The sequence below is a fragment of the Lactuca sativa genome, chromosome 7 (genome assembly GCF_002870075.4).
Source record: "Lactuca sativa cultivar Salinas chromosome 7, Lsat_Salinas_v11, whole genome shotgun sequence".
In the NCBI taxonomy this organism is placed as follows: domain Eukaryota; kingdom Viridiplantae; phylum Streptophyta; class Magnoliopsida; order Asterales; family Asteraceae; genus Lactuca; species Lactuca sativa.
In genome coordinates, this window is record NC_056629.2 from 16,513,851 (window position 1) to 16,535,579 (window position 21,729).

Consider the following 21,729-nt stretch of genomic DNA (forward strand, 5'->3'; position numbering starts at 1 on the left):
TTGAGAAAATCACATAATCTATCATTTGTTGTTCAAATATAAAAAATAGCTTTTTCGTTAATTTGGGCAAAATGTTAAATAATCAGGACTTTTCTGTTCAAAATTTATTTAGGACTTATTCGAAACTTTTCCTAAAAGTTTGGTACTTTTCTATAGATTTCATTTTTTTAATAAATTATACTTTTGTTACTTTTTTAAAGAATACATTTCTTAGATAACATTTCTCTAAACAATCATGGATTTATTCTCCCACTATGTTAGGCTCTTTTTATTTGTTAAGAACTATGGTGTAGTATTTTCCACATATATAAACTTTTCCCGATTTATTATATTTGGTAAAAATAAAGATAGGCAGGAGATAAGTATTAGTCTGTGTTACCAACATCCTGAATTACACTATGCTATAGAGATAGTTGATGAGAGTGATGTGTAACATTTGAAAAACTTTATTGAAGTGGCTCAAATGTTATACATATGTATTTGGTAATGGTGATGATGCTTCGACTATTCAATATAATGCATTGAATCAATCAATTGTTGGTGGAAACTAGTATATTAGAAATTGGTTTGGTGAGAACCGATCTCACAGAAGATGGAGCAACAATCAAGTACACATTTTGAACTATTGTAATTTCCCTGAATATGCTATGGAGTTCCTGAATATTAACACGAGAACAACCACTATCACTATCTAGATATTGAAACTTATGATGACGATGTTGCTACATATGATGCTAATGTTGGCACATATAATGATACATATTGCCAATATAGACTTCCCTTTATGAATTATACCAATCTAGCTCCTTATTGGGACCCGGTAGAACTTTGTTTAAGGGTATCTGAGTATTAAAATAGTAATCCTGATAAGGAATGGTCAGATGATATGCACACATATTAGTACATAAAACACCATTCTATGGTATGCCTCCAAAAGCATGTTTACAATTGGTTTATGCAACTATTCAATCACACAGTCAAAAACCATCACGAAGGATCAAATACATACAAACATTCAAAAGCAAAGAAGCTTTTCAACTAGCTCTTGTAGTGAAAAGTGTTCATGATCAGGGATTTCAATATAAATTAAACATATCTACAAAATCAAGGTTTGAGGCAATATATTATCAAGACAATTGTACCCGATGTATTTTGGTTAGACTACTTAAGTCTATTGTTTTTTCCATGTTTGAGAACTTGTTGACAAACACACTTTTTTTTCAACACAATTGAACCTAAACCATCACCAAGCCACAAAAATATGGTAGGTCATTTAATTCCCGATCTTATGGGTAGTGATTGTAGCATAAAGTGACATTATTGGTAGTAATATCATAAGCTTGATACTAATGGTTTGAAAATTATCTCTTGAATATCAAATACAAAAAATGACAACTCTCCATTTGTTTATCAACATTGTAATGAAACCACATATCCTTTACGGGACACGACAATATCACATCATTGCTGTCACACCCCCGAACCAGACGGCGGAAACGTCCGAGGGCTGCCGTGACTTAATTGAATACCATAACATTTAATATATATGAAACATAACATCATTCATCACCATGCATTAATATAAAACAACTGATAAAGTTTACACTGAGTACAATGTTTTAGCATTACATTCCCAAAAATAAATTGTTCGGTACATAGATAAACAAACGACAAGCCATCACTGAGTACGTTTTCCTTTGGTTCACTTGTTACCTGAGAATACAAGTATTTTGAAAAATGTCAACATATGAAATGTTGGTGAGTTCATAAGTGGTATTTGAAAAGCAACGTTTTGTATTATTTTGAAAACCACCAGAAAATCCGATATTTTCTGAAAAGAGTTTCTGAAAAAGTTTGTGAAGATCCATAAGTATGCTTGTTTGTTTCTATAGTTGTAAAAAGTGTTCCTTAAACTTGTGTACATTTTGAAACTGTATGTATTGAAAAACCCTAGGAAAACCCGATGTTTTCCTAATACTTTGAATTCCATGTAGTTGTAGAACCATCGCGGCGTGTGAAGTCATTGATTCCAGGCGACGTCGGATTATGGCGCATGGTGAATTGCTATAAACACGCGTTACACAAACGACCAGTTTACAACTATACTAACGATCCCGTAGGCGTCGTCCGTACTATTCACGTAATCCAACCACCCTGACTTCTTGTAGTCCCACATCCGAAGAGAAAGAGGGCACGAAGACCTCGATAACTCCGTTAGTCGGTTGGAAAAAAAAGAGTGCGAAGGCCCCTTGACCCGACTCGCATTTTAATAACCGATTTTACTAGCAGTACCAAAGGACCCTTGGGGACCAATAGTATAAAAGCCATTGAAAGTCCTTTTACGTTGTGTTTGATCATGTAAGACTCAACAACTCGTAAGGTTGAAGTCTTCGGGCCTAAAGATCAAGCCATTGGGCTAGCTAGGCCCAACAAACAAGATTTTACACTTTGGGGCCCAAAGATGGTGCGTCGACGTCTGTGCACTCTCACGTGTTTATTGAATTCCCAAATTTTCCGTATACGAATCGAGTTGTCGTCGTGTTAGTAGTTTCGGGTTTGTTATTGATTCGAGACCGAATCAATTCGTTAGATAACGATTTTTGGTGTTGATGTGTATTGTAATTCGTCAGTAGTCGCAGTGCCAATATTTGATCACAACGGATGTATCGAATTAGCATTGAAAATTTTCTGTTTTCAGCCCCTCTTTATTTTGTAATTTTACTTTTTCAACCCTTTGCATAAATAAATTTCCGGTTTAGTCCTTAAACTATTTTTCTTAGCATTTTAACATCAAAACTTATTGGAATTGATATTTTTCAGCACATTTTTAGTTGAAAACAGTTTTAGTCCCTGAAAATACAATTTTCTCGGTTGAAACCTTCCTTTTTCGCAATTTTACACTTTTGGCCCAAATTGGAAAATTTTTGCAACTTTGGTCCTTTTTAATTATGAAAAGCATTTTTAACCTTAGAAGAGGACTTGGGACACTAGTAGTCCACTGTTTTACAGAAAAACACAGTTTTGGCCCTTCAAAACAGAAAATTTCGCATATTGGGCCCTATTGGGCCAAAAATGTCATTTTTAGCCCATTAAGCTTCAAATTTATATTTTTAACCCTCCAAAAGAGTATATTTCCAGAAAATACTTTATTGAAACTGTTTTGACTCTTCTCATCCATCAGAATTCGTAATATGTCATTTTGGGCCCTTTAACTTTATTTTTTTAACATTTTGTGTCCAAAAAATGAGTTTTTAGCCCAAAGGAGATGTTATTAAGCCACTTAGCAATTTTTCTTGGAATACTTTGTATGTAATAATATAGTTTATGCTAGTATCATTTAACATAAATATATCTCGATTTTTAGGAGTTTATGGCTAGATCCAACATCATAAACACACAAAAACACACATATAAGCATAGAAATCATACAAGACATACAAAACACATATAGATCTACACTTTCACTTGTATTCCCCCCCCCCCACAAAACTTATAAAACAGAAAAATAGGGAGTATGAAGCTCACCTTAGGGTGTAGTTTCGGTTTTTGAAGAAAAGATGGAAGAAAACTTGGTGATTTTTGGCCCTAGCTCCCCTTGATGAAGATCTCGAGTTTATGGAGTTTTCTAGGAGTATGATCACCAAAGAAACTTGTTTAGAATAAATGGTCTTATATGAGAAGGGAGTTTTGTAACTTAGACATGGAAAAACTTACCAAAGGATGATGATTATCTTGTAAAATCCTCTTGAAACACAAGAAAAATTTCGAGATTTTGAATGGAGAGGAAGAGAGAAGTCTTGAGTGATTTAGAGAGATTTTTGTGAGATGTGTGTGTGTGTGTATGTAAACTATCGGCCAAAGGAAAGGAAAGAGAGAAAAGAGAAGTGAGTGAAGTGATATGTGCATGGAAACATGTGTTTGTGCATGGAGATCCATGAGAGAATAAAGAGGTGGCAATGAAAGTCAAACCTTCTTCATTTCTTCTTGGATTTGGGCCTTGGGCCGAGAATTTTGAAGGAAAAGGAAAATTTGGGCTTTTATGCCCTCTAGCCCATGTAGAAGTTAGGTTGGATGAGTTTTAACCTAAAAGAAATATAATATGATTTTTACACTTTGTTGGACTAGTTTAGGTTATTCATGGTTCAAAACTCTTAATTTATTTCATTCTAGGCCCAATATGGCCCATAATGTTGAAATAAATTAATGTGGGTCCAATTAGAGCCCAATTAAGGGTTCTAAGCCCATGATAGTCAAATTGGAAGCTTATTGGTCCATTGAGTCCAATAAGGAAGTCCTAGTCCAAAATAGACCTAAACAAGAACTTCTAGGGTTTCCAATTGCTTATTGACTATTTGTAGTATTTGTATGATGTATTTGATTGAAGTTTTTGATGTCATAATAATAGGTATCACACATGCTCTTAAGTTTTTGATTCAACATTTTACTTAGGTATAGTGATTACAAGACACAAAATTTCTAGTTGTGACAATTGCTTCCTCAGGCACACTTAAGACGAATCTCATATACAATCCGAAATTAGAATTTGAGATTACAGATTTGGGATCCTCTAAGCTATCTTTTGGCATCTTAACTGCTGACAATTCCAAATAACATGTTCATATATCAATGCAAATAAACCAAGACCTCTTTTCAAAAATGCTTCTCTCCATCAAGTTTATTTGGGGGACTACTGTACCTCACATTTAGTCAACCAGAAATTATATATACTCATTAACAAATATGTTTGTTCATGCATTCTCTCACTGAATCACACTATCACACTGTACCACCTTAAAATACATCATTATATACCTTAAATGTACAATCCACTACAAACTCCATATGTACCCATAAACTCATACTTATGTCATTTCTTATACAATTGTTAATCGGGGCGGATGCCATGATACCATAAAATCAACCTCCTCTATTATCTTGTATCTTTTTGGGGGAGACAATCTTGTTTATTGATATACCAACGACAACATAATCTCTCATACTTGAGTGCTAATGTAGAATATTACAACATTGCAAACAACACTGTGAAAATGTGTTGGCCTCATACCCTTCCCAAACTCCACTACCTTCTATGCTAGGCCACTCTTGTTTATTACAACAATTTGTCCGCCGTTTACCTGTTTATCTGTCAGGCAACCCCATCTAACATCAACAAACAAAACATAACGTGATGAACATCCATTTTGTTCGAGAAAAAGTTGCTTTCAGTCAGGTTCGTATGTGCCAATGACGGAGGCAGGTATGCGCCAGTGGCAGAGACATGTATAAATAGAAGTTGCATGCACCCCACTTGAAAATTGGTTCGAGCATATATACACACGTTATTTTTTTTTTTTTTATAAGAGGGTTTTGTATTTTTGAGACCAGATAGTCACGCTTTCTTAGCTCTTTCCTTTTTTTTTTCTACCCAAATTCACCCTTCTTTCTTTGTCATTGACATGAACAGTTTAATATATTAGTTTAAAGGGTTAGTTTAATTTTAATTTTTATTATATTAACTAATAAAATGGACCCCTATTACCTTTAGTTCTGTCTCCACCATTGGTATGCACGCACCACATTCCTTCCTCCTACCAATATATTAACATATTCACCAAAGGTCTACCACCATAAGTTCTTCCTCGATATCAATGCTTGGTTGAGCGTTTAACCCCCTCCCGCTCAAACTACAGATGCATATTAATCAAACTACATTTATGATTATCTTGATATTTATTTGGTAGATATCAGTCCCATAAGATTTGAAATCCTTGTATATATACCGCTATATTGGAATACAAAGGATACACAATTTAATACCAAATTTCAAACATATTTAGGTCGTACAAAAGTAATGGGGAACAAAGTTATTTCTTTTTAAAAGTACGTCATGTCTATTACCATATAATCTTGTATATATGGTACTAGTTCATTCCCATGAAATTTATATCAAACAAACGAAAAGTCTACTAATGTGTTTGAACATGTTTTAGATGGAAAAATAACCATCACATGTTCATTTTTTTAGCAACTAGCAATACTGAATTCCATATACCAATACATAACTCCACTGATTTTAAATCCTCCACCATTTGGCTTTTTCATATTATCATATATGGAATATTAAGAAATTAAGGTTGGTTTTATGCATGGCCTTGGGGTTTGGTAAGAACTAATTGTCGGAGGTGTCGATCTTCTACCTCTGTCTGCCTTTATTATCACCATCACCTGATCTACTTGTTTGTATCCCTGTCTTCCTTGAATCCAGTTTACTTCCTTCCTCTACTATCTGGGATCCCATTCCCACAACCTTTGTCCTCCTTGACTTGTGCTTCGATTCTGGTTCAGATTTTTGTCTTGTGCTATCAGGAGTCTTACTTCTTATAGCATCACTGGAGCCTAATTGTAAACTTTTTAGGTGATCCTCAGAATTTGTTTTTCGTCTGTCATATTGTTGAGTTTTGGATTGTGTTTCAGAATGTTGAAAATCTTGTCTCCTTGTTGCCTTGCTTCCACTTCTCTCTTGCTCAAAGAAGAGGACTTGCATCACCGTTCTCACTGGAAGCCTTTCGTTCTTCACAACGTGAGCACAAACTCCTGGGGACAGTTTTTGGCAGTCTATAATACTGCAGAGCTGCTTCTTCTCTTCCTTGCTCGTTTGAGGATGTTCCTGTATATATGTTCATCATCATTCAAAATTATCTAGTCAAGAAACAAAAGTGGTCATGATTTTTTTTTTCATTCTATTCATACCTGTAGATAGATGTCGATTGCTTTGTACAGATTGTCATGCTCAGGGCGAGCAAATTCAGGTAAAGCTTTTGCAAGCGACAGTACTTTCTGTACTGGCATATTCACATCCCTTGCAACTATTTGAAGATAAGAGTCGATAAGTTCTCCAACTTTTATAATCAAATCTTGTCTAGAATAAGATTTTCGTCTCCATCGCATTATAAAACTTTCCACAACAGCTTTAACCAAGTCAATATCATGGATGCGATTATTATTATTATTATCATCAGAAGATCCTGATGAAAGTAACAACAGATCGCTTGGTGTCGCATCCTCTAATTGCAAACTGGATTGCTTAATAAGTTGTGTCTTGATCACTGGTGATGCCTTTAAAATACTTGCTAAATTAAGAAGTTTCAACAGGAATCCAACCGAAACAGATCCTCTATCTTCTGGAATCATGCTGATGATAGTCTCAAGTAGTCTTTTTTTGCTTGAAGATTCTACTGAGGTTTCAGGGTCGGGTGTACTCCTTGTAAGCCAAAGTGATGCATAAACATGCAAAGATTCACCAATAAGTTGTGGTGGCAACATGTTAGTTAATTTCACCGTATTAAGTACGCATCTGAATAGGTCTATATCAAGATTTGCTATATCTTCTGTCCACCAATCTTTAGGTGCCGATTGATGATGCTTCTTTTTTGCATATCCATCTCTCGTGTAAGTGTATGACCATCTAACCTTGGTGGGTGGAGTGAGTATTTTCTCGACAATAGAATCCATGCATTTTCTGATAATCCCAAGATTTTCAGACCATTCAGGCAGCTTTCCAGTTGTTTGCAGTGTCACAATTGAATCTTTCCACCCTTCAAGGATGCATGAATGGAAGAACATCTCTAGCTTTGAGACAAAGTTTCCTTTCTCAATAGATTCTGTCATCTGCAGGAACTTAGCAGCGCATATTGCTGACACAAAGTTATGGGCACTGAGATCAATAGTGATCCCATAGCAAAACTTAGCGCACAGCTCAAAAGCATCTTCACCTCCAGGGATATCATGAAGCTCCAGTGTCAATCTGCTGGAATCCCCCCTATTAGAGCAAAGTCTCTGTAAGAGGCCACACTTTGGAACAAGTGGAAACTGCAACTAGGGATACAACAATATTCCATGTAATTTTCTGTTATATTATAAAAAGACTACTAAACTACTGATGTATACATAAATATATATGCATTTAATTAATAGATCGTACCTTATGGAGAAGATAGGTGATGTTGTTGACACGTATGGTTAGATCACTTGGTAAGTCTGAAACTACAGTCCTGCAGTTTGTTAAACATCAGATATATACTTGAAGAACAATAATATTAGAATAGTCATGTATATTGAATATTGGTGCTGCTAAATATTCATTACCGGATGGCTTCTTCTGTATAAAAGTTGTCTGGCCTTGTCCCAAGTCGCATAAACTTCATCTTTGCTCTTGATATTTCTGTAAATATATTATAGATATAGATCAGTATAAGCTAGCTCTTGATCAGGGTTCTGGTTAAATGATAAATTATATAAAAAGTCAGTCTAGCATATATATGTATATATCCAGCTGAGATTCCTAATTGACAACTGGCTAATAATGAACATGAAAACATGTAATCATCAGTTTGATTTACAACTTCTTTTCTTTTTGGAAATATGAAAGAATGATGTTCACCTGGAAAAAAAAAACTTAATTAAGGGTATAATTGGTTGGTTGCAATCAAGAAGCAAACTTTTATGGTCCGAAAGGCTGCAAATTTAGTCATCCATGGAAGCTCCACGAAACAAACGTACAGTAGTGCTGGCGTCAACCACTTTGAGGTATATATTGTTTACATATATGAACTACTCAGCTTTATCTTCACCTTTTACAAGGAGTTGTGGCCATTAAGCCATACACGCAGAAATTTGTAGTTGATGATGCGTTCATGAGAGATTTCTGCATGTAATGATGACCATAAAAACAGGAGCTTGCATTGATTGTTGTTAGTGGTCTTGTGACAGCTGATAAATATTGGAAGTTGAATCAATATCTCACCTCCGTTGGTAGAAAGGAATGGTTTTAGTCAACGAATAATGTAAGAAAAGAGAGAGTGTAAGTCTGACAGAGACATGAAAGTGGGGAAAAGAGAGGTGAGAGAAATTAGAAGATTATCAAAAGGAAGCAAGAAAAGATTTTTTCTATGCAATCCTCATCATGATTTCTCCCACTAGCTTTCTTCATTGACATGAAAATATATATCACTCATGAGTCATGCCCCTTGAAGGATTTTATTGGTTGGATGTCGGCCACCTGTCTGGTTTTCACACCGTTAGATGCATAATTTTATTCGTTCTATCAACCAACAGAAAAGATGTCGAAAAGATGTCGAGGATGGGATTGGTTTGTTGGTAATTACTTATGAATGGAATATAAGACTCTTTTGGAGACAGACTTGCCCAACATTTCGATCCACATGTACATGCATGCATGCATGCTCTTCTCTGCTCTACCATTCAATTTAAATCTGTTCGCTAGTCAATTTGTTTAAATCTTTTCATTGCGAGTATGAACGGGTGATATATAATTAGATCAAAGTTATAGCTTTTATATGAAGTAAATCCAGGATTCCCTTTTGTTATCTCAAATGCCTTTCCTTTTAGCCCATTAAAGTAGGGAAGAGAGTATTAAAAAAAGCTAAAGAGAGTTTTCATGAGGTGGCATGGAAGATGATCGTCATGATGATGGTAATGATCATCATATAATCAAGTCATAACTTTGTTATTATTACAGCCTGCATGCCTAGCTAAACCCATTTGGTTTCCTATAAACTTGACTTGTAATTATTGGTGTCAAGTGAATATTTTCAGGCCATCATATTTGAACTAAAAAAATGCAAAACTATTAATATTATAAATGTATTTCACTTCTGCCCAAATTGCTATACATTGATGGCTCTCTTTTTTCAGAAGTAGCTTCACATGGTGAATATCTTTTCCGGGGCGAAGCCACAAATTTTTAATGTGTATCGCAATAATATATTAAAGTATATTTTATCTTCGAATACTATAATAAAGGTTTTAATTTTGAAAAAAAAAATGACAAGAAAAAATAATCTATAAAAAATACAACGTTTTTATTATTATTTCACCTATAAGAACATATTTTTAAATAAGGTGTGAATCTAAAAGAATTATGATATGTATGTACATACCAAAAAATATTTGCAACATTTTAGTAATAGTAGAATAAAATATGAAATAGACATAACAAATTTACTTAGAGATACGGTAAGCAGAAAATATAAAAAGACTAATTATGGAAATTTGATTATACAAAATAAAAACTCTAATTCAGAGATTTGCTCTAAAACGACTTAGTTAACTATTGTGGGCTTATTAAAAGCATATATGGATATATGGATAGAGGATTGGGGGGGCGGGGGGGGGGAGGGGGGAGAGGAGGGGGAGGGCTGAGCACCGGGTAGCCCACTGTATCTTTTGTTCAAAAATAGCATCTTGTTAAGGTATATAAATTCTTTTGGGAAGTACAAATTTGAATGTAAGAAAAAATCAAATAAGTAAAATAGAAATAAAATAAATCAAAGTAAATAATTAAATAAAATATTAAAATTAATTAAATAAATAAAGTTATGAAAGTAAAATAAGTTATTACAAATAAATTGGAGGATTAATATTGGTGAAAATTAATAATATATCGTGAAGGACTAAAAATATAAATGTTGAAAAAACTAGCATTTGACCTTAGTTGACTTACGGGTTATTTGTTTTTTGTCTGGAAGTCTACGTGACTTCTTCTATATGCACCGCACAGACGACACACATATATAAGGGCTTGCAATGTGTTTGTTTTTTAGAAGTATGTAGATATAAAAATATCTGCACGAGGTCTTCATGGGATAGACCCGACCATAAGTCTTCTAAGGTCTGCAAGTTTTATTCAGAACCTAAAAAAAACACTCATATGTTTCTCTCCACATATGGGCACCTCCATAGTTCATTCTCATCATTCAACGTCTCCCTCCTTCACCAATCATCTTCCTCCTCTCCCTGTCGGTGTTGTCCTGGTGGCAATCTACAACTGTTGTCGGCTAGAAGACATCCATAGTCGTCGTCGACATCCATCGACGCCTCCTCACTGTTGACGACTCTGTTCACCATCGGTCTTCATTAACCTCTCGTCTACTCCTCGTGACGCAACCGTCAAGGCTAGACGTACCCAAACGGTCAAACTAGACGTCCCTAGAACTACCAGATTTTCCCCTAAAAACAAAAATATGTTTGCATCTCTTGTTTTTGATTTTTTTTCTTGTTCTAATATGAAATTAAAGGTTATTGTTGCTAAAAAAACTCTCTATTTTATTGAAATTTGGTGTTTAATCCTACTGAAAACACTCCTTATTGCTTAAATTTGTTTATGAATGTGTTGATAATCATTAGTTGCTTTTTGATGTTGCTGGAAATCCAAAACATTGCTGAAAATAGCATTTCTTGCTTAAATTTCTTGTTGAATGTTGTTGAAAATCAATATATATTGATGTAAATCCCATAACATTGTTGAAGTCAAGCATTTTCTTGATGAAAATATAAAATTAAGTGCTGGAAATATGAACTAAAGATGTTTATGTTTTTTTTAAATGTCTTTTTTTATGTGTATGATATGAAATCAAGTTATGCTTGCTATAAAATCTGAAATTCTTATTAGAAACCTGATTTGTATGTTTCGTCAAATCTTATAAGGTTATGCTTGCTTTAAAATCTGATTTGCATATGTTTTTTTGGTTATTAGAAATGGGAGAGAAATAACAATGGTCAAATGACCATCTAAAATGCTTATTGGAAACTTGCATTGAAGAAATAAAATATATGGGTAGAAATGGACTAAATTTGTATAAAGATTCATGGATCAAGCTAGGAAGAGTTCTTAAGGAAAAATTTAGCATGAATTTGACTAAAAACAAATGAAAAACGCATATGAAAATCTGAAAGCCAAACACCAGGATGACTATATTTGAAAAACAAAACTATATGTAACATCCTTATTCCCGGTATGTACTATAATCTAATTTTATTTTTCTTGTTCACTAAAATCTAAAAACTGAGAATCTGAAATTTATCGTAAAAGACGCGGGGCACCTTTTAATAGGTGCGTCAAGCCCTGACCCATGCGTTGAACGTCTTTTTAGGGTTTGAGAGGCTATTTAAGTATCATTAACCCCTAGGTTTTGACCATTCTTAGCCTCCATGACCCTTTGAGCGATTTCTCAGAACCCCCCCCCCCCTCTCTCAATTTTGAGCTTGTGGTTGATTTGTGAACTTATTTTCCCATTCTTGAGTGAAGCTTGAAGATCAAGAAGCTCTCCTAGTATCTTTGAAGGAAGGTTCACGCTTGGATCCAACAAAGTTACTTCATTTTTTTTTTGACCTTTATGAGTATAAAATTCCTAATTTGCTATTTTGATTGCTAGATCTTGTTATTGGTCATATTTGTCCATTTTTTGTCCATTTCGATTATGACTTTGGAGTTAGATGACTCCAGCTCATTTTGAGCACCTAGGAATGCTCAATGGACCTTTTGGACTTAGAAAGTTGATATTTTGTACATATCCTTTAAGCCATGTAACTTGGTTGGTCCTTTAAGTCATTTTGTAGTGATAAAGTTTAGACACTGCTTGACATGGATGTCTTAATGGATAATGGTCGAAACTTTATCCATTAATACATTGTTAAGGACCTGGAAGTCTGAGCTTTGACTTGTTGGAATAAGTCAAAAATCCATTCAAAAGAGGGTAAGGATGCGACACATCTTACCCATGCGCGACACGTTTTTGGAGGTTTTTTGGAACGCATGATTTAGAAGGTGTCATGCACCATGTTTTGAAAACCGGACCGGACCGGCCGGTTCAACCGGGAACTGGTCCCAGATCCGGTTCATATAGGTCAAAAAACCGGCATTTGTTTGAACCAGTGAAAACCGGTAAAAACCGGTCGAACCGGTAAAAACCGGTCCGGTTGAACCGGTAAAACCGGTCAAAACCGGAAATTTTAAAAAATATTTATTTTTTTCATTTTTTGTATTTTTTATATAATTATGACATCATCCGGTTTTTCCGGTTTTTGAGACCGGTCCGACCAGTTGGACCACTTGAACCATCGAACCAGTAAGACGACCGGTTCGGTCTCCGGTCCGGTTTTCAAAACCTTGGTCATGCAAGAAAATATGTAGTATATATTGTATTTGATTCTGTATTATTAATAAGTTACAATGGTCCTTATATATAAATATAGATATGCACTTAAGTACCCTTTTAGACCTGTAATAATTACAATTATCACATATAGCGTAATATACCACCACATGCAAAGGATGTTGAAAGACCAATAATATATATATATATATATATATATATATATATATATATATATATATATATATATATATATATATATATATATATATATATATATATATATATATATATATATATATATTAAAGTTATGAAAGATTTTTCAGTAAAGTGACATCCAAGTTATAACATTGACCCTTCACATCCAAGTTATAACATTGACCCTTCACCTTTATGCTTTTGTTCACAAACAACCTTTTCACTTTGATTTGAATTTTTCACAACCCTCACCTTTTAGTATTTAGTCTTTTGGCAGAAATGGTCCCTCATTATTATTATTATTATTATTATTATTATTGTTAGACAAAATTACACGATTGGTTCCTGTGGTTTACCATATTTAACATTCTTTTTTTGATTTTAAATTAATGTTTTATTTATTAGAAAGTACCCACCAAATACCATAAACCCACCCACCATCTGCCATCACCACCACCACCGCCAAAATTACACGATTGGTCCCTATGGTTTACTCATGGTGACAAATTCAGTCCCTACTACCTGAAAAGACCAAATTACCTTCACATTAACGGACAAAAAGCAACCGTCTATATTTTCTAGGATGACATTGTTTATCTTCCTTTACTAAATTATCTCAATACAATTTAACATGCTATTTTACTTTAAAAAGCAATACCTTCCGTCCCGACAACACCGGGGAATCTTTTCTAGTTTGTATTATATAAATTGTACGCAAAGAATTTCCTTAACATTTTTCTTATCAAAGTGAAAATCAACTTCCGCGTGCTTTGTACGAGCATGTAAAACATGATTAGTAGAAAGGTGGGTGGTCACACCATAAAATAGGAGTTTAAGGTGTATGTGCGACAAGTTCACAAAGAAGAGCTTGGAGCTGAGTAAGTTTGGCTACTATGTCAACAAAAACTTTGTATTTGGACTTTGTAGAAGATCGAGAAGATGGGTGTTGTTTACGGGGTTGGAACCTAAACAAATAATTATCAGAGAAAAGACAATTTCTTGAACAACCTTAGAACAAGCATGTATATAATTATAAACACTTATTCATGCACCTTTCAATATTCATAATATAATATTGCTTAGATAAATCATTCAACATACATTTACAAATATAACGTAATCTTTATTTATAAATGTCATGCATGCAATTACATGTCTACATATAACATGCTTTTTATTCATAAATTTCATGTATGCAAAGGTTCATGATGATCTAAACTTGGAAGGAGGAATTCTAGGATGACATAGAGTTCTATCTCTAGGGTCATGATGAACGATCATGGAATCCATTTGTAAGCAATAAATGCTTTCATCTTTGAACCTTCAACAAACTAAACTAAATTTCAAAATAATTGTTAGATTTTTGGTTAAAAAATATAAATATAAACTTGGATAATTCTAGAATCGTGATTGTAATCACTTTTCAAATCTATGATTTCGACCCTTTGGCTTGGGGAATCATAAGATTTGATTTTGGATAATCCAAGAATGACAATTTAGAAGCCAGACCACTTTCAAATTCAAAACATAGAAAATACTTTGTTGCTTTGCGTTCTTGAGAGATAAATAGGTTCACATAATCAATTTTAGGTATCAAAAGTGTTTAACCCTTTCATGGAATATCCATCCTCCATTTATAGAAGGAAGATGACGGCTGGAAGTTTGGTTATATACAAAATGGCATCAAAATGGTTGGTTATACGACCGATTCTTGCATCACAATGATGTCACAAATCACAACCAACACCAGGGGCTTTGCACTTGGACTGTAAGGGTCGCTGCCCCTTGGCCCGGGGCGCTGCCCCGGACCCCTGTATTCCCGAGTTCACATTTATCACTCCGAATGTGCACCACGCACCTTTAGTCTCGGTGAGTAAATAGAAACTCAACCTATCTCAAAATTAATAATAATTACACTAAAATATATTGATAACACTATAATCACCAACAATAACTATCGATAATTTGAAAAAGCATGAACACAATAAGCAAGTAAGAAAATAATGACCAAGGCACCAAGCATTGTTTGAGCTACCAAACGTCTATCTTTTTTCATTTCATCTCAACAAGAAAGATTCAAACCCACATCCAAGGGTAGTAATCAAATTCCAGGTCCAGTACAAAAATAATAATGTAGTACATTAAAATACAAATGTCAATTCACAATAGGGCTAAGTACCTGTGTATTTTTGCAAAATAGATTGTAACCATCCAAAAGCTTCATCTACTTATCTTAGCTACCCGAACAGATCATCATCACTATCATCATTTCCAATATTACCCTTTACAGTTACAGCACCAGGAGCAGGAGCCTTATTTTCATCATCTTTAATTCCAGAAGAATATGCCCAGGAAGAACCCACTTTGCTAGAGAGTGATTCTCCATAAAGATCATCATAAATCCCACCTTTTGGAGGAGCTTTAACTTTATTCAACACTTCTTGTAATTTATCAGTAACACCTTTTGAGGAAACATTAACACTAACTTCTTTTATGGATAAAGATTCCTTCCCTTTAGGTATTATTGTTGTTTGTACAAGTGATTCATACTTCCCAACAAGACTACTACCTTCTTTAACACCCATTGGACCTGGCTCTGTTTCCACATCTACACCATCAGACACACCCACAACTTCAACAAGCTCACCCCCAACTTGATCTCTAAATGACACTTTTGCCCTTTTGGTTCTCTTGACAGGTCTTTCTCTTTCTGTTTCTCGACTGACAGATGTAGATACTACTTCAGATTTAGACAGATTGTAACGGTTTACAAATGTGTTGTAAGCTAATACAGCTTCTTCATCTGAAGGATTAGGGGGTGGGGGGAGGCTAACTTCTGTAGGTAATGGAGGAGGGAAAAGAGCTTTATTGTCTTTTTTCAAGATATAAACCCTAGTTGAAGCAGCAAAGCGTAAAGATTGTCCCACCTCGAGTTCAACAGGAGATTCTTTTGTCAATCGTTCATTTGCAACAAATGTGCCATGTGCAGATCCTAGATCAATTACATACACACTTCCATTTTTATGAGGGACAACAGCAGCATGTTGGCGGGAGACTGATTGATGATCAAGAACAAAATCACATGTGTGAAGCTGTCTCCCAAAAATGTGTCTTCTTTTATCAAGATTTATCCTGTCAAGAACTTCACCATCTTTTAAAACATCAAGGTAGTAAACACCAGAGCGAGGTTCAATAGCCCAATCGGGAGGTTGCCAAGTGGATTGTCCACCTCCAACTTGTGTTACGTGCTGTGGAGTGGTGGCAATCTGCTCTGCATCATTGTTTGCAGATTTTTGAGAAACTTGTTGGTGATTTTGGTTCTGGGTTTGGTGATTGTGAATATCAGAATGGGAATGTAATTGTGTAGTTGGTTTATGTGTTGAATTTGCTACAGAAAAGGGTTGTAAAGTTTGTGCCTTTTTGAAACGTTCAAGACCTGTTCTGCCATACATGGCTTTCTTTGAACTTCTGGAACAAGTTTTTTGGAAAGAGAACAGGAGTTTATCTGTTTATGTAGCTCTGAGGAGGATTCCTTCCCACTTCCAATGAACAATCTATGTTGAAATAGAAAATTATCCATTAGATCAACAGCAAAGAAGGAATGGAACTGGATTTCCTATGGTTATGGAGTCAGAATTGAAACAGAATCGGTTCAATGTTTTAAACTATATGAGCTTGAGAGCTTCAACCCCGGTTCCATACATCAAATTCCATAAAACTCTATTTAAGTTTAATTAACAGATAATCAATTAGATAGAATAAAAAAAGGGATATATCGTATTGTCTTGCATTTATGTTATGAAGCTTTGCTACCGTTGGTATAAATCAATAAATTGCAAGGGTTCCAATCAGGAGCAAAAGCAAGATAGCAGATTTCCATATGAAGCTTTGACCAAGGCTCCGTAGAATAAGATGATATCAAATTGAATCCAGATAAAGCGATATGATTTAAGGTTTAGAAAACCTAATGGAGAAGGGCAAGCAGCTTTGAAGTTACCTGTGAAATTTGGAGACACGCGTGAAAGGTTTGCATTCATACATACACAGATTTAAGGTATCCTCAGGAGCGATTTCTGGTACAAGTAATGATTGATTATCGAAAATTCCATGGGAGATTGTAGTCTGTGAGGAACGGAGTGAGAGAAAAAAGGGGTTTCGATTATCGAAAATCCACGGGAGATTGTAACCCGGGCTTTCTAACGGAATACCCACAACCCACACTCCATATGCACAAAGCAACCCGCAACCCGTATGTTTCGGTAAGGAAACCTTTTACATTAGAGTTGTTGACTAAAACCACTGTTAACGAAAGAAAAATTAAATATCTTTCTATTATATTTTTATATTTTTCTTCTTATCATATTAAACTAGGTGTTAGACCCATGTATTACATGAGTTTATTTAAAAAAATTAAATAGGAAATATTAATAATTTGAAAAGTTAGAATTTATAAGAAAAATGAAGAATCTTTTGAATTATTAAAATTAAAGAGACTTTAATGTATTAGATACATTACATATATAAACCATTTCTAATAAATATCTTACATATATATTACCTTACATATTAAATATGTAATTTTAATTTAATAAAATGAAAAATACAATAAAATGACAAGTGAAAAATATAAAATTTAAAAATGTTAAAAAATGACATGTGTCCAAATGAAGGAGAAAAGGACATGTGACAAAAAAACATTCATTTATTATAATAAATGTTGACAAGTGGATTAAATGATTATTAATTTCATTAAATGTCTAATTAAATGTAACACATGTCAACATTTGATATAATAGGAGGAAAAGTAGAAACAAATTGTAGGAGGATATTTAATTTCTCTTAATGAAATCGTATATCAACAAAAACCACATTATTTGATATTAATTAATAGGAAGATATAATTACACGAAATTAGGAAATGTATAAAAAGACTTCAAGACTCGTCAAGAGGAAGCAAATCATTATTAGATATTAGATAATAGAAAGATATGCATTTCTACCCATGTTATAGTTTTTCTAAGTAAATGTATGTTTTTTTTTTATATCTTATGTGCAAGTGGAGCAATTTTTGAAACTTTATGATTCACAAACTAAATACCATTTTGCGAAGGTGCGTTTTTAATAGTTTTAGGTATCTTCTACTTACAGTGACGAATCTAGAACAAAAAACACATGGTTCCTTATGTAGATAAAACTAAAATAGTTAGGTCTTTTAGTAAAAATAGGTGGGTCTTTTAGCAAAAATGAGATAGATCCTTCATATTTTCTATATATATTTGTTGTATTTAAAAAAAAAAGGTAGGTCCTAGGACCTACCTTGTTGAAGCTTAGGTACGCCCCTGTCTACTTACACAATAGATGTACTTTCTTGATATTGTATGTGAAAATGTAATATTTTTAAAACTATATGATTTGTGAATGAGAATTGGTTTATGAATATTTGAAATAGGAAGACAGCGTGAAATTACACTTGAAGGAGTTAGCGGACGTAACCTCAAATAGAAGAACGTAGAGGCTTTGAATCAGAATAGAAGAGTAATATTGATGTAGTCTAGGTTCTAGCTTTTTTTATTGTTAGTTTTTGTCGACCAATTTTCACTTCTTATCCTAGTTTCACTATTTACATATAGCGTATACAGCTAGTATTTGCTTTCAACTTACTTCTTATATCTTCTTCCACAACTTATGTATATATTCATGTTTTTACTCGTTGATCATTTCCCTTCTCCATGTGTAAATTTTCCTTTTACAATAGCGGTCACTTCATACAGACAAATGCAATTTTATCATTTATTATGAGCTAACATTTTGTATGTTGACTTCTTATGCATGGACAACTTCTATGTAGGCATTTTTTCGGTTTTTTTTTAATTTTTTGCTAGAAGTCAGAAGGCCTCCCTTCTACGATGGAGTTGCTGATTATTCTACCTCTCCTTACCATATTTGTATGGGACGAGGTAATATTGTTGTTGTTGTTAACTTTTATTTAATCTTAATGAAAGATGTAATTGCATAGAATTACAATTCAAGTAACCAATTGGTCAATGTAAAAGTCATTTAAATTTCTTATAATTCTAGATCAAATTTTTAGCCCCAAAATTATACATTCTAGAATAAATTTTTTGCCCCAAAATCTTTTTCCTTTTGACCCTTCACTTTTTCTTTTATTTCCAATTAATCTACTAACCGATATAAAACAATTTGAATTAATAGACATCCCTTTTTACTTAAACCATTTCTTAGTTGAATTTGATAATAAAGCTCTAGTGTATGACGATTGCAGAAGGTGTCTTTTTTCATTTTCCAAGTATATTGACAAAACATGTACAAATCAACATCCATGCTAATGAAACATTTTCTATTTAATAACTAGAACAAATGATGAAATATGATACAAGAAAATCAACGAAGGAAAAGAAGTTTGTTTAATTTTTCTAATCCTAGATTAATTCCAACTCTTTATATATAAGTGATTTTGGGTCAAATTTATGATCCTTTGGTTTCTTCTCTCCACTTGTTGAGCTCAGTTTCGACTGTCTGCCTTGCTGCATCAGCCACCTCAGCTGTTTTCTCAGCTTTACTAATTTGTTCTTCGATTTCCTTTTGTTCTTCCTTGCTTTTCTCCAGCTTTTCAAGGATTCCTCTCTCATTTTCTTTGATTGTTTCCACCTCAGCCATAATAGTTTCCACTTTTGTATCAGCCTCAATTATTGCTTCCTCAGATTTTTTATTCAAAGCTTCAAAATCCTGAATCGATAACATGATCATGTTATCAGACTTGGAATCAGTTAACTCTTCCGTACAAGACCTTTTGCGTATTTGATCATTCGCAAGCTCTTGTGCTGCTTTTGCTTCTTCAACCTCTCTTTCTGCAACTTCCAGCTTCGATTCAGCTTCTTTTACCTCCACCTCCGACCATTGAGCATCCCTCCAAAGGTTTTCCACTTGTCTCTTAATTTCCTCTTCTTCCTTTCTCGCCTTTTCAGCTTCCAACAACATTTCACGTATTTTGATTTCCAATTCGTCTACCTCGTTTGTTGCTTTGGTTTTCTCTGTTATGGCGTCTTTGACTTCAAGTTCGATTTTGTCTAATTCACCTTGCAATTGCTCTCTTTTTATCTCTTCTTCCCGTGACACAGCAATATCCCTCTTCACATCCTCAACTTCGTGTTTCAATGACTCCACCAAATCTCTAAGAGATGTCTCTTCTTCCTTCGTTTCATCAAGTCTCTTTTTTGCATCATCAAGTTCTGAATTTGCATTACTAAGAAGCTCCATATCTGCAGCACGTACCTCCTTCAGTTGCTCCTCTAATACGTTAATGGCTCCAGTTGTTTCTTCGAGTCTTTTTTCTATATTCCCCGGATCCTCCTCGGATTCTTTTCTTAGGTTTTGAATCTTTAAATCAGTGTCTTCCTTTGCGTTCTTCTTGGACTCCAAGAGCGTTTCCTTTCCTTCCATAAGATTTGCGTAGTCTTCCTCGGCTTTATCAGAAGCAAATTTGACGCGTTCAAGTGTTACACTCATGTCAACAACATCCTTTGAGAGCTGTTTTATTTTCTTTCGGTTGATTTGTGTAGCATGTTGAGCTTCAGCAGCTCGTTGAACGGCAGCCAATTTTGCTTCTAATGCACTATCAAATTCCCGTTTAAGGTTGTTAAGTTCTTGCTTGGTGGCAATAAGTTCATTTGCAGCGACTTTATACTGGTTTCTTTCGTTGTTGATTGTTTCTTGCCTAGCTTCGTCATCTGCTTGGTTTTCAGTGGATTTTAGTTGTTCAAGTTCATGGGCTCGGATGTTTGCAGTTTCGGTCTCCTGAATTGATGCATGTTTGGATTCGCTTGCTGCTTCTAGTTTGTTGGTTAGCTCCTGCAACGTCTTATTAGCCTTGTCCAGATCCCGAAGCGCTTTCTCTTTTGTTGCTTCTGCAGTTTTGACGTATTCTTTATGCTTGTCGATCTCCTTGTGGATCCAATGCAGCTGTGCCTCCTTCCCTAAAACACTCTTTATAATGAACAAGACTAATTATTATGAGATAGATAGAGTACCCCATGCAGGATTGATGGATCGATTGTTGTATGATGATAAATTATAATGTATGATAGGAAGTTGATTAATTAATTGTCACCTCCTCTAAATTAGGTCTTGGTTTCTTGATGACAGGTTTGTCGACTTTGGGGGATGCTTCAACAAATAAGGTGACAGCGGCCCTAACGGATTCAAAGGGTGCAGCGGTGTCAATCTCTCCAACCGCTGCTGCTGCTGATGATGTGCTTGGCAAAGATGGATCGGTGGACGTCGGTGCTGGAGAAGCAGCCGCATTTTGGCGGTTTCTTGCTTGAAAACCAAACATTATTTTTTTTCTATGTATAATATATCCACCTTCATCATCCACATTACATATTCATCGTCAAATCGTGTAACAGAAAAAAGAGAAGAGAATTTAGCATGAAAATCTAGCATAGGGTTTGTCAGAGATAAAGAAATTAAGATGAATTGAGTTGATATTATAATTAAACTTTAATATATATATATATACCTCTGCTTGTCTCAATTCGTGTGTTTGTCTCAATATAT

General features: G+C 34.4%; 3 protein-coding genes and 1 long non-coding RNA gene across 7 annotated transcripts; 1 reads left to right on the forward strand and 3 right to left on the reverse strand.

Moving 5' to 3' along the window:
* Positions 1 to 5,962: 5,962 nt before the first annotated feature.
* On the reverse strand, positions 5,963 to 8,943 carry LOC111907184 (BTB/POZ domain-containing protein At5g47800). 4 transcript variants are annotated; one of them, XM_042896526.2, is made up of 5 exons: positions 8,631 to 8,943; positions 8,146 to 8,221; positions 7,982 to 8,051; positions 6,751 to 7,875; positions 5,963 to 6,667 (listed from the first exon to the last, which is right to left on the reverse strand). In XM_042896526.2, exons 2-5 carry the CDS (start codon positions 8,202 to 8,204, stop codon positions 6,194 to 6,196), a joined length of 1,728 nt encoding a protein of 575 aa, XP_042752460.1. In that variant the 5' UTR covers positions 8,205 to 8,221; positions 8,631 to 8,943; the 3' UTR covers positions 5,963 to 6,193. The 4 variants fall into 4 exon arrangements, with proteins under 4 accessions (XP_042752460.1, XP_023759609.1, XP_023759024.1 ...); XM_023903841.3 differs by having other exon boundaries at positions 6,751 to 7,869; positions 8,441 to 8,942; XM_023903256.3 differs by having other exon boundaries at positions 8,441 to 8,942.
* Positions 8,944 to 15,174: 6,231 nt separating this feature from the next.
* Positions 15,175 to 17,383, reverse strand: LOC111909167 (protein phosphatase 1 regulatory inhibitor subunit PPP1R8 homolog). The gene is made up of 2 exons (XM_023905269.3): positions 17,150 to 17,383; positions 15,175 to 16,706 (listed from the first exon to the last, which is right to left on the reverse strand). Exon 2 carries the CDS (start codon positions 16,602 to 16,604, stop codon positions 15,390 to 15,392), a length of 1,215 nt encoding a protein of 404 aa, XP_023761037.1. The 5' UTR covers positions 16,605 to 16,706; positions 17,150 to 17,383; the 3' UTR covers positions 15,175 to 15,389.
* A 2,100-nt stretch (positions 17,384 to 19,483) lies between these two features.
* Positions 19,484 to 21,505, reverse strand: LOC111914422 (WEB family protein At1g12150). Its single transcript, XM_023910431.3, has 2 exons — positions 21,281 to 21,505; positions 19,484 to 21,156 (listed from the first exon to the last, which is right to left on the reverse strand). Exons 1-2 carry the CDS (start codon positions 21,503 to 21,505, stop codon positions 19,639 to 19,641), a joined length of 1,743 nt encoding a protein of 580 aa, XP_023766199.1. The 3' UTR covers positions 19,484 to 19,638.
* Positions 20,877 to 21,594, forward strand: LOC122195055 (uncharacterized). The gene is made up of 2 exons (XR_006184993.2): positions 20,877 to 21,013; positions 21,316 to 21,594. It is a non-coding gene; the product is annotated as an uncharacterized LOC122195055 (long non-coding RNA).
* The last annotated feature ends 135 nt before the right edge of the window (positions 21,595 to 21,729 follow it).